Genomic DNA, 13,573 nt, shown 5'->3' with positions numbered 1-13,573 from the left:
AAATTATGATTCTACAGAATCCTCCCCAGAAAATTAATGTAATTCATGAGTGTAAAGATTATATTTAAACATATGTTTTACTGTTACAAGACAGAAAAACAAAGGATACTAATGTACTGAATAAGCAGACTGGTGAAGAGCTAACACCCCAAAAGTCATGATTCTCCTGGTTTTAGCTCAAGCTCTCTGATTTTGAGAGCTTTAAGGACTTTGAACTAAAGAAAAAACGCAAGTGTACAGCTTAGCAGCAAGGCTTTCAAGATTCACGATGTAAGGGCAACCTGCTATGAAGCATGCCTCAAAACCAAGGTTATAGTCTAAGAAGGCACCCAAGTAGTAATACACAGATGCAAACAGGCTAGGTAGATCTTAAAAAACATGGCCACCTTTTGAAACAGAAAAATAACATCCTCTGCTCAATTAAAAAAATTTTTTTTTATCAAGAAAAAGTTGATTTCTGCAGCCTGTTCATAAATATTGTACTCTACATTGAACACACACACACACACCACAGCAAATAGACTAGAGATAGATAATACAGAAAAACGTTCAGAAACAAGTTACCCAGCTATGAAAAAAAGAGAAAAAAAAAAGAATCAATGCAAGTCTTGAAAGAAAGTTTCTCAAACAGTTAAGTGTCTTTTTTCCTAACCTGTTGCTCCTCGGCTATTGGTCTGGAATGGATTTGTTGAAGGTACCACTGGGGCAACAGGGGCAGCTACAAATGGATTTGTGGAAGGTGTTGCTGAAAGATTAAAGACAACTTATTTAATAACATCTTTTAAAAATAGCCAATCTGACTCAATATATTAAGTTTATACAGCTTTTATAAAGATACATATCTAAAATTATATGAAAAATAGGAAATGATAATAAAATGCTTAATATAAAAAGCATCATAACAACTGTACTTTTTTTGCATCTTTTAGTAACTGCAACATCACTTGTGTCGAAGTATAACACTATCAACAAAAAAATTAATAAGATGCTTTGTTTGCTAACAGTCCATAGAAGATTTTAGTAACACTTCTATACCTCCAAATGGAGCAGGCACACTCGAAGATGCAGGCTGTGTCTGCGCAGTAGCAGCCACGGGTACTGTTCCAAAAGCATTGCTGAAAATAATTCATACGTCACTGATGTCAGAATTGCTTGTTTAACACTTAAATACTATTTACAATTACTGCTGGCATATTAAAAAAAAAAAAAAAAAAAAGAAATGCTTAAGTGCAGTTTGCAAACTGCTACACAATTCACTGATGCACAGAACTGAGCCCCTGCTGCCAGGGTCAAAGATTGTAACTACTGCTAAGCAATGAAAAGTCATCTTCACCAACAGCAGGACAAAGTATTAAACAGAGGCCAGTAACAGAAAAGTTGCAAAGCAGAGGCTATGGGGCACCTGCAATACCAAATGGAGCTTTAACAGGCACTTGGTATTTATTACTTTTATGATATAAAAAAAAGTGGTGGCACCATTTACATTATAAATAGCTGAATAATTCTTTTGCCAGGGATGATGCTATGATTTTCACTCTGCATGCAATCTGTACAGGAAAGCGTTACCATCCAACAGGTTTACCATGCAATGACTAGAAAAGCGCAGAGAACATTAAGCTGACAGAAAGTATTCTTATTTTTATAATATCTCATCAAACAGTACTGCTGCTATTTAAAACACAGGACAGTTTCAGAAGTACCTCTAAACTCATTCAGTATTTCCCTATTTAGGTAAGAAATAATAGATTCAAGAGACAACTTTGAGTTATTTTTGTGCATACTGCTGGAATCCACAAAGAAAGTCAGCTACTTCTAACAAAGTACCTGCTAACTTTACTGGTGGAAGTATATGCGTTACTAGAGGTTGCTGTAGAGCTGAACACGCTGTCTAATTCTGCTAAAGCAGCATACTTGTCTGAAGATGCACTTGACTGATTTGGGGCTGACAACGCAGGACCTGCTGATGCTGACACTACTGTACTGAAGCCACTTCCTTGCTCACTACCACCTAGAAAGAAAGAAACCGGATTAGAAGTAATGAAGAAAGTTTCATATTTTGTGCTCCCAATGTTGAGAACAGAATGAAAGTTTATGGAGAGTTTACGTTTCAGACTCAAAAATGAAATATGCTCCATACAGGAGAAAAAACTGTATATAACCAGCCATTAGCTATTTGCAAAGTGTCATGCTTTTATAGATATTCTGTAGCTTCAAAGAGCTTTTGGTTTCCCTGAAAAATATTAACTCAATGCTACCATCATCTTCAACAGGAAAATTTCATAAAAGACATACCCTCAAATAATCCATTTCAGAAAAAAGCTCTACACTGCAAACCAACACATTTGTTTACACACCATTTGAGAAGAAAAAGGTTACAGAATAACTAGGATTTTTTTCCTCCTTAAAATCAACTAAATCCAAGTATCACTGCTATTTGATAAAAAACTTTAAGCAAAGTCTTTAAGGCAGAGAGGTAAGAAAGCTACTTGGGCAGTTCTCTACAACTGTAGCTCTCCATTCAAGAGCCTTTGCTATATGAAATATAGCACGAATATAAAAAATATATTTATACATTTATATATTTTCATCATTGCGGTAATAATTATTTAGATATTTCCACTTGGGTTCCCAAAGAGCAGACTTCTGATGCAGACTTTTGAAGGAAACTTTAGTCTTAAAACTTCCATCTTATGCATAAAGGGTTCACTGATATGAAATTCTACCGATAATTTAAAGATAAGACATTTTGAAATACAGTTACTACTTTAACAAACACAGCCGTCCCTGTGGTACACATACAGATGTAGAATAAGCACATCAAATAACAGAATTCAATACCTTGCCCTGCGCTGAAGATATTATCTAAATTAGCAAGAGCTGCATATTTGTCAGCTGACTGTAGACTGAGTTTATTCACTGCAGCTTTACTGGCTGCAGTTGCTGTTGTGTTGCTCTGAGAATCATTGAAGGCTCCAAAATCAGCACTGGGGGATTTGGGGAAGTTATCAAAGTGAGCAAAGTTAGCATTCACTGATCCAGCACTTCCACCTGCAACAAATGAAATTAAACATGATCAACACTCCAAAGCTAGAGAAAGTTTTTCTAACTGTAACTGAAGGCACAATAATCCCACCTCTTTCTGGTTGCATGAGGCAGCATTTCCTCACCCCACCCCACCTGTATAACCCCTGCCCATTTCCTTCAAAGTTACATCGGATCATCAGAATTTTTTTTTCTGTTTTTCAGTCTGCAGATCGGGGACAAAATAGGCCCAGACAGCTTATATCAGTCATAATTTGATCTGGAAAAACTATATGCTGTTAGCTGTTAAAAGTAATTTCAACAATAGTATTTCGTTAAAGGAAAAAAAAGTGCATTTGCTTGAATGCTTAATATTCAAAATGCAGAAGCTTCATTTTCCTGACATACATTTAATGAATACCTACTATTTGCATTTACTTCCTAGTACAATGTTTAACCATTTCAGATGTCAGTCATCATTCTAAGCAAAAAAAAACAGTGCCTAGAAGTCCAGAAGTAGTATGATTTCATGCCAAGGATTAGAGAGTTTGGGAAGAGATGAGGGGGAAGACACAACACAGCTCTTTTTATACCAAGTCCCCACTAACATCAGATGCATAAATTAATTTTAAAAATCTGATTTAGGTCCACACAGCTGAACTTCAGTTCAAACTTTAAACTATGAACTTCCATCTCTTCAGTGTCCAGACAATTTGATCTGGACAGGTCACATAAGTTTCAGTAAGGTGTTCCATTATGTGTATCACATTTTATAACAGTTGGCTGAGGATTCCACTCATACTGCAGAACACACAATTTTAATAGCATAATCAACAAGTTAAAACATATGCAACAGTAAGAATGAAAATGCTATACTACAATGGCACAAAATGAAGCAAGCTGAGTTTTCCACTGCGTGGAACTTACTGTGTACAGCCTGGAGAGGAAAAGCTGAAGTAAATTCACCAAAACTGCAGCTAGATGAAAGCGTTCTGAACGCTGGAGAGCCAGAAATTGTGTGTGGGTTAAAGTTAACATAAGGAGGGAGAAAGAAAATTTTAAAAAAAGTTTAAAACAACACCACACTCAAAAGAAGGAACAAAAAAAAAAAAAAGGAAAAGAAAGTCAGTCAGCCAAAGATCTAGACAAACAGCAAACGTAAGCTCAAGCAGAAGTTCTAAAGCATGATCAAATTAAAGGAAAGCAAAATGAATCTTAGCAATAGGCTCTACACATGAAGCCAGGCATACTGAAGTGTGCGCATATGTTATACATACACATAGGTACACACTTTTTTCGGTACTGTGATGTGCTTTTGGGTCCACTGAAACACTTCTCTTACAAGATGGTCAATTTAATATTTATCAGAAGCAGTGTGGTTTAGTCTTTCCGTAGTTATTTCAGATGTAGAGCTAACAAACACATAGTGCCATAAATCAGACTTCTGCGCAGCATTGGGTAGGTGGGTGGGTGGGGGAAATAAAAATCAACACCAAATAGAAGGAATTCATTTTGAGTTTCCCCAGAGCTTCAGATTGCTTGATTATATTAAAGCAGGCAGATGCAAGAAAACTTAAGTACCTTCCAACATAAAGGTAAGGATTATTTCAATTAAGTATTAATCAAAAGTGCTAGGAGTTCTACCTGTATTTTGGGGCTGAAAAGACTGCCTTGCTGTGGGGAAACCTCCAAAATTACTCGAGCCATTAGACTGTCCAAATGCATCAAAGTTTGCAAAACCTGCATTTGCAGAGTTCTGCGCTGTAAATTGCAAAGGAACAAAACATGTTAATGGATATGGGAAATAAACACAAGAACAGATGTATCAACTGAATTCATGGTCATGACAGCCTCCAAGGGTTACGTCCTACCTTGCAATTTTTTTTACATGAAAAAAAATTATACATGGTATTCAACAATTGAATGTGGTCTTTGAACAAGTTTTCACAAATCACCTTCACACAGCTGTACCAGTTAATGCTACTTCTCACACATGCTACTATTCACAACTGCATGATCCAAGAGTCCATTTCAGCTTAACCCTAGTGTTTGCAGTGGTGGCTGGTCAGGGAAAAATAGCCTAGAAGTACAAAATACCAGATGTACACCTGTAAAACCCCCAAAAGGTATCGTTCTAGTTTATAAAACTAGAATTTGTGGACTCACTGAACATTTATTTGTGTATAAAAATTAGAACAAATTCTTACGACATACTGACAATTTGAATTCCTCTTACACAAAGTGCTTCTTCCTTGGGTGAATTTAGTTTGGCACCACTTGAATAGTCTTGGCTATGTTTATAAAATTCATTTCACTGGAAAATTCAGTTTTTAAAAAACAGTACAGAAATGTGGAAAAATCAATACCACTGTTAAGACAGCATTCATGAGAGTGTATCCACAAAATTTCAGGTTTGGTGGATACAGAATTTCAAGTTTTGCCTACCTTTCATGCCTTACTATAGAAGAAAATAAAAGTGAACAGCCATCTAATTTCAAACAGCTGGACATTCAACATCTATAGATTCAATAGTAATTGCATGCCTAACTGATAAGCCCCACAGAAAGTCTGAAATTCTCTTATTAGCAAGGAGTAAGGAAAAAAAAACTGGTTTTAATCAGAGGCAAACCAAACCCTTATATATAAGTAACTTCAATTACTACATAAAGGAAGCCTACAAAACACCTTCTAGAGTAACAGATAGTAAAATGTCCTATCTTGGGGTCAAGATTTGTTTATTCTGGACAGATCTTGCACATTAAGCATATACAGAACCAAGAAATTATGCTGATCATTTGAGTACTATTAGGAAAAAGCCAGATAATGCTAATAAAAAGATTATTTCACTTAATTTCTATTAAAAAAAAATCTGTACTACAGATTTATAAGCTAAAAGGACATTTTTATACAGATTACTGTTATTTCTCAATGCTGCAAATATAAATGAAAATGCAACTATTTCCCTTCACAGCGGATACAGGGAGCAAGGGTGATGGCCGACTCGATACCACTTTTTACTAGAAGTGTGCACGCACATTGGGTTTACATGGCATAGCTTTGGTAGCAGGGAGTTGCAGGGATGGCCCCTGTGAGAACTGATCAGAAGCTTCCCCCACTTCTGACAGTTTCAGCTGGCTCCAAAACAAGCCTGTTGCTGCCCAAAGCTGAGCCCATCAGCAATACTGATGGCACCTCTGTGACAGCATATTTAGGAAAGTATAAAAACCACTGTGTGGCAGCAGTGAGAGAGGAGTGAGAAAAATGTGAGAGAAACAAAACTGCAGACACAAAGGTCAGTGAAGGAGGGGAGGAGGTACTCCAGGCCCCAGAGCAGAGATTCCCCTGGAGCCCATGGTGAGGCAGGCTGTCCCCTGCAGTCCATGGGGGTTCATGCATATGGAGTAGATATCCACCTGCAGCACAGGGAGGACCCCACACTAGAGAAGGCAGAGATGGCCTGTAAGAAGTTGGAGCCTGTGGAAAGCTTATGCTGGAGCAGGCTCTTGGCAGAAGCTGTGGCTAATGCAGTGGATCCCACACAGCAGCAGGATTTCTGGCAGGAGCTGTGATCCTGTGGGGAGCCCACCCTGGAGCAGTCCATGCCTGAAGGACTGTACCCAATGGAAACGAACCATGCTGGAGCAGTTCTGTAGAACAGTAGCCCACAGGAAGGGTCCACATTGGAGAAGTGTGTGACTGTTTCCCACTGGGGGGGAAGGGACCCCACAATGGAGCAGGGAAACAGCATGAGGAGATAAAAATGGTACAGATGAGATGTTATAGACTGACTGCAACCCTCATTCCTCACCTCCCTCAGCAGGAGAAGGCAGCAGAGTCAGAAGTGAAATTGAGCCTGGAAAGGCAGCATAAACCACCTTTTTCAGTTGTATTTTTCACTATCCTACTCTATTATTAATTGACAATAAATTAAGTAATTTTCCTCAAGTGAAGTCTGAGGGAAGGGAAGGGAAGGGAAGGGAAGGGAAGGGAAGGGAAGGGAAGGGAAGGGAAGGGAAGGGAAGGGAAGGGAAGGGAAGGGAAGGGAAGGGAAGGGAAGGGAAGGGAAGGGAAGGGAAGGGAGGGAAGGGAAGGGAAGGGAAGGGAAGGGAAGGGAAGGGAAGGGAAGGGAAGGGAAGGGAAGGGAAGGGAAGGGAAGGGAAGGGAAGGGAAGGGAAGGGAAGGGAAGGGAAGGGAAGGGAAGGGAAGGGAAGGGAAGGGAAGGGAAGGGAAGGGAAGGGAAGGGAAGGGAAGGGAAGGGAAGGGGTCTTGTGCAAGTTCTGTCCAAAAATATTCACCTTTAAAGTGTGCTCAGAGAAAAACTTGACACAGAGGAAAAAAAGTTTCAATTATACTGTCTGTATTTCAAACACTTAGACTCCAAATTCCACAGTTACTTTTTTTAACTTTCAACCAGTAGCTTTTTAAAAGGAATAGATTACTGCACCTTGTTTTAAAATCAAGGTGATGTTTTCATCCTGATACATCAATTGGATAAGGGCTACTGAGACTGGTTAACCAAATAAAGATTAAGCAAATATAGGTTGCCCCTAGAATTTACAATTTTTTTTTCCTTTTAACCACTCACATGAACAGAATACTATGTCAAGAATCTTAAGTATCTTTTGGGTCTAGTTTAAGAACTGGAATGTATTACATTACAGGCTACTTTTAAGAATTTTATTGCATCAGCTGACACAAAGTAGAGTTGAAACAGTAGAGCTGTAAAGATATTAATCTTGCTTTATGTTATGCTGTAAAGTTTAAACCTATGTAAAAGTGGCATAAAGGTAAAGACCAGGTAAGATCTGTACTTTCCTGTACCTGAACAACATGTAGATTGGCAATTCCAAAATTCAGTTCTCCATGCAGAAACACAAGAACCACCACAAGCAAGTTAAGGAACTGCAGCAGATTGCAGAGTGGCATACATTTACAACTGCTGTTGTGACTGCAGATCACTGAGGCTGTACAAGAGCTAGCTGGTTAAAGCTAGCTCAAGTATGACAGCACCAGTAATTGCAATGCACGCTGCCTCTACAATCTTTGCATAGTTTCCTCTGCAAGGTTTGCACTAGGATGGAAGAAAGGCATGAAACATTGCAAAACCAACCTAAATAAAGTCCATATATATTAAATTACAGAACTGAAACTATGTCATACTCCTGTTCTTTCTTCTGGGTAAAGCCCCTTCCTTTATACCAATGATAGAGTTATGTTGTGTCACTATGCCTCTTAAATCTTTCGTGCAAATATTCCATTAGCTTATAGAAAGTTTACATGCCAAAAATTTTTATCTTGTTTTTATCACATTTTTATAACAATTTTTATCATAGAGAACAATTATCTACCATCATCTTCAAAATCTCATAATTTTGCAGTAGTTATGAAACCTCATTAATTAAATACAGACAGTAAAGAGAAGGTCAGCAGGTTTTCATTTCAACATGGAACAGTGTCCTGAGACAGCTCAGTACATTAGAAAAGTCTGAGGTGGGGCAGGGAAACAGGCAGAAAAAAAAAAAAGGAACATATGTCTTAATTGCAGAAACAGTAACTTTTACAGGAAGACCTTAAATTTGCTGGTGCTCTTTAATGATTTTTTTAGTTACTCCATAGTGTACATGAAGGGAAAGACAGAAGTCCATTCCCTGTCAACAAGCCCTAAAACAAGAACACGGAGCCATAAAACAAGAAAGCCGTGCCAGGCTAAGTGCAAGTTCTTTCATTCTCTGATGTAGCATGTGATTACTAACAAAAATTACATGCTTATAAGCTCCTTAAATGAGCCTTTAAAACCCATTTTTGCCAAAGCTGGCAGACTGATCAACCCTCCTTCTGTTCCAAAGAGAAGAGTCTGTAACATTTCATTATTAGTTTCAGTTGACATTACCGCGTGGTAGCACACACAGAACAACCCTCACAAATGTTTTACCCCAGCAAATCAGAAAACACCCTAGGATAAACTGCAGTACACATTCCATTAACGCATGCTCAGAATTAGATTACTGTCTTTCAGAAATTGATTTACCAGCCCTAAAACTGGTTTGGGTTCTAAAACTTATGGAAGAGAGTCATGGGAATGAGCAAAATGGTTAATTACTGAAACAGAAAACTAGTCAGTAAAGTTGAGTATTCCTCTCAATTTTGATTGTTCATCACTTATTTCAAATTGAAATTAACATCATCTGTCATAAGATTATACAGAAGCGTTTATATTGCTTTTAATCTCTTTAAAAATTACCCAGGTAGATTTGGAACAAAGTACTGAAATACTGTTTTAATGGAATTTTCATCTCCTGAAACCCACAAAAAGTAATTAAGTGTATATAAATATAAAAATCATTGAGCAATTAGTTTGGAAAGAAAAAGTCATTAGAAAAAACTAAGTATCTGCAGCCTCTTTAGTAACACTAGCCAGTCACTGAAAGTTGTCCCAGTTAAACATACCTCCAAAAAGATGATTAACATGAAATACTAATTTTAAGGATTTTACAAATTACACTGCAGTTGCAATTCTTATCCTGTATACTGAATTCAGCCAGTTATTCCACTTTTTTAAAAGGTAACTTTGAGAAATCCTTGATACTTTGCTCAGTTCTTCAGGTGTGCCTTAAGACCCCTCCATTACAACTCATCTCAACTGTTAATAATTTCAGGATTGATTTACAAGAAATATCTCCCACTCTTGTTGGCTCAGCAGCATCGGTTTCTCTCAGAAGAAAAGCTCATTCAGGCAATGCAGGCAAAGTTACTTTCCCACAATTACAATGCAAGTTAGCAACAACATACTTCAGTGACCGCAGAATCAACTTTTTCTTTAGGACAGACTTCTATGGCTCAAGATCTTTGGCTAAAAATAAAGCCTGAGGGCTCAATATATTTTACTGAAGTCATTCTTTAAGAATACAAGGACTACTCCCATTCTCAGTCAATACATGTGCCCAAAACTTGTTTATTCTTCTTGAAACTGCAGAATGCTACCCAGATGGGTAGTATTTGGTTTTCAAATAGACACAAACAAAAGAGGAGGTTATCCTTTAAACTGAGGAAAGCCTTTGTTTTGCTTTTAAGAAATTGTCAATGTGAACTCCCTTTAAAGCCTCTGTATCAGCAGTCTTTCCATGAATACTTTTACTAATAATTTTCAGAAACAAAATTGGAGATCTAATACCAGCTTCTCCCTACATTCTGTTACTCATCTCTCACTCTCTCTCCCACAAAGAATCTTAAGTTCTAGTAGTAGGCAGAAACAGTGCAATTGTACATATAGAAAACAGCTTCAGCAACTCCCACTTAACAAAACAGGATTATCAGCCTTTAAATCTTCAACCTGTCTATAAAGATCTAAAGGAAAATCTTGTGCAATACAACATTCGCAAAGCACAGAAATTATACACCTCAGGAATTTTAGACTGAACTAATCAAAAATTAAAACTACATTTTATACATTTAAAAGGGATGCACTGCTCAGAATTCTTACCTGTATGACTGTTGAAGTGTGCAAAATTAGCAAAATTTGCTGTAGCAGTTGACTGGGGAGCAGCAGCAGCAAAGATATCCGAGCCAAGGTCACTGAGGAGGTCAAATTGTTTCTTTTCTTGTTGCTGCTGTCCTTGAGATCGAGCTACAACAGGAGACTACAAACAAGTTTTTGATTAGCTAATACAAAAAAGCTGATATTTTACCATACTGATTTTTGCAAAATACTAGAAGGATGGAGTAAGCATATTCCTTTAACAAGCCATTTATTCCTGAAGTTTAAGATGCTGTGTACCGCACAGATCCTCCTCCCACAATATAAGGGAGACAATCTATTTATGCTTCTACAGTAGCTTTTAAAGGAACTTTGCAGCAGATTCCCATGGATTAATAGGGCCTAGAAGAATAAAGTAGCAGCATACAAGCAGCTTCAAAATTATGTATTTGAAACTGCAAATACTGCACAAATACAAGCAATAAAACTTAATTTTACAAGGGAATATAGTTATTCACTGCATTCTGAAAAAAATCCTTAGAATTCAGTGTAGGGAGAGAAAAATGAAGGACTTCATAGCAAGGCTGCAAGCTGCTGATTTCTAAAGAGGTCCATTCAAGAATTGTCTGTTACCCTAAAGGTAAAAGAGATTTTCAAGCAAAACTGTTTTCCCTCCAAAACATATGTAAAGCCAAACACTATGTTGCTTGGCTTTACATAACAACATACAGACACTCCCCCAAAGCCACTCAACACAGTTACAAAATGCACAGGAAATAATGACAAACATCACACTTTTCACCCACATATTCACTACTAATCTCATGGTTAAGAGTATCAGGCATTCTACTGTTTTCAAATTAAAAAAAAACAAATATGAAAATATATCACATTAGCTTCAAACTTCAGAGATATTTAAGTAAAAGTCTACGATAATTAAACTTGTCAATCACACTAGAAAATTATGCTTTCTGCAAATAGCCATTCTTAAAAAAAATAAATCAATTTGGCCAATAGAAACAAGCTTAATTTAGAACCTGATCTGCAAACAGTTCAACAGAATGCATAAAGCTGTCTTTAGTCATCATATCATTAGGTAACAGTTACAATTGCGAGAATTCTGCCACTAAAAGAGAAAAAGGACTGCTTAACAGTTCTGTGCTTTTCAGCTGCCATTACTCACTTGGCTAGGTGTGCCCTTGTTTAAGTGCAGTGCAGGTGCAGCTTCTCCCAAGAGAGATTTGAGTGGCTTCACCTCAGGTGTGCTGCTTGTACTACTAGCAGAAGACCCCGATATGGATGCATGCACTGATGCCACCACCTTTGCTTGCTCTGGAGGAACATACCTACATTCAAAAAGAGCAATGGTTTTTACAAGTTTAACATGAAAAGTTCTGCTTAACACTGATAAGACTAAAGCATGGGAACTGGTATATCTAAGCTCTGCTATATTAACCACTGACTCCAAAACAAGTATTAGCAGTAGCCTACAAAATACCCATTATTTAATTATGCCAGATCTTTTTAAAATGGACTAGAATTCCAAGTCATCAATATTTTGTAGCACTTATTTAATACAAGCCAGGTGTCTTCCACCCCTAATAAAAGCCTGCAAAATTCTTTACTTTACCCTGTTGTTCACATCCCCTTAAGCCATTTCTGTACCGCCAACACATGCTACACACCAAGAAACTGCTGTACTTTTTTCTGCTTACTGTAGAAGCTCTGAATAAAGTCCAGAAATCATTTTACTTTAGACAGCTATGCAAAGAGCACACAAGAAGGAAAGCACACTCAAAAATACAAGGATAACTGTCCACCTTCACTTCTTGCTATACAGGCAACATTTATAATTGTAAATCTATCTTACCATCTTTTCTTTTCATATTTTTCCTGTAGAAATTCCTTTACTTTCTGTGGATCCCTGAAGTCTGGAATTGCTGATGATCTATCATCGAATAGGCCTAGCCAAATCTGTTTGCACACCTTATAAAAACAAACAACAAGAAAATAACACAACCACAGATTAATCAAAGAAAAATAAATTAAAGCCTATTTAGGTTTACCATTGTTAATACATCATTAAAAACTGCACGGCTGCATATTTTTTGTTACAGACTGAGCTGCTTTAACAACCAAGTGGTGCACCATGTACTGGTCTAAATACTTAAAGTTGAAAGACCATCTGTCACAGCCAGGCAAGCAACTCCTAGCATAAAATTTCACCCCCAAATACTGCTTTTACAAAATATTTGTATCAGGCATTCATGAAGGGGCAAAGCACTCGATTTCTGCTTATGATATTTAAGACTCTTCTCCTTCACCTAATGCTATACATTCCCTTACCTGTACTCCAGGATTTAAACTATTTCAACAGATTCCATATGCCCTAAGCCCCATATAGTAGCTCCCAAAGGATCAGTATTTATACTTATTACTATTTGAGTATAGGAACATTGTTTTTAAAGCAGCCTTTCTTACCATGATGTATACTATACCATAGAAACTGCATTTAATTTACTAAGGCTGACAGAAAGGGAAAGTACTTTTGCTCTGCTTTAATTTTCTAAACGTAGTTGTAAGTAAGCAAAAGCTGAGCCAGTTGCAAAATTCTCAGTCTGCTCAGCTTCAATTCTTGAGCAAAACAAGAGGAAAGGTGACTTCTCAAAATTAAGACACGGGAATTGTCGCATTTCAAATGTTTTCTTTAAGCACTTAAGACTACTCTGAAAGTTACCTGAGTATGCACCCAAATGATACAGCAAACATCAGCTACCCTCTAAAATAAGACTACTGTTTTAGAACAGGTTTCTTTCAGAGAAGCTGAGTCAAGAAAACTTTGCTTTTATGATGCATACCCCTTCTTCCCACACCCTTTCTGAAACAGTCCTCATCATTCCTCTCCACATGCTTCCTACAAACATTGCCCTCTATTGCTGCAACAGTGTCAGGTTTTCAGCATGGTCCCTCATGACCTTCAGATGAGGCATTCTCTAACAAGCAAGAGCTGCAAAAGCTGACAGCCCTGGAAGTTAGCAAATCAAGGCAGAAGCTGTGATACTGCCACTACATCTTCCC

The 13,573-nt window shown here is 37.5% G+C and overlaps 1 protein-coding gene across 9 annotated transcripts in view; it reads right to left on the bottom strand.

Moving 5' to 3' along the window:
- The window catches only part of AGFG1 (ArfGAP with FG repeats 1), a 36,532-nt gene that overhangs the window by 4,804 nt on the left and 18,155 nt on the right, over positions 1–13,573 (bottom strand). For 5 of the 9 annotated variants that reach the window (XM_062638929.1, XM_062638923.1, XM_062638924.1 and 2 more), the window contains exons 3-11: positions 12,366–12,481; positions 11,679–11,841; positions 10,502–10,658; positions 4,666–4,782; positions 3,949–4,020; positions 2,839–3,048; positions 1,825–2,008; positions 1,036–1,115; positions 653–745 (exon numbers count right to left, since the gene is read on the bottom strand). In XM_062638929.1, the coding sequence (XP_062494913.1) occupies positions 653–745; positions 1,036–1,115; positions 1,825–2,008; positions 2,839–3,048; positions 3,949–4,020; positions 4,666–4,782; positions 10,502–10,658; positions 11,679–11,841; positions 12,366–12,481 (1,192 nt within the window). The remainder of the gene's footprint in view (positions 1–652; positions 746–1,035; positions 1,116–1,824; positions 2,009–2,838; positions 3,049–3,948; positions 4,021–4,665; positions 4,783–10,501; positions 10,659–11,678; positions 11,842–12,365; positions 12,482–13,573) is intronic. The other 4 variants (XM_062638927.1, XM_062638930.1, XM_062638931.1 and 1 more) reach the window with 2 other exon arrangements.

The sequence above is a fragment of the Pezoporus occidentalis genome, unplaced genomic scaffold (genome assembly GCF_034315485.1).
Source record: "Pezoporus occidentalis ecotype Australia unplaced genomic scaffold, CSIRO_AGI_Poc_V1 ctg59, whole genome shotgun sequence".
Classification (NCBI taxonomy): domain Eukaryota; kingdom Metazoa; phylum Chordata; class Aves; order Psittaciformes; family Psittacidae; genus Pezoporus; species Pezoporus occidentalis.
Note: the sequence above shows the minus strand (reverse complement) of the source record. Positions and strands in the feature narration are given on the sequence as shown.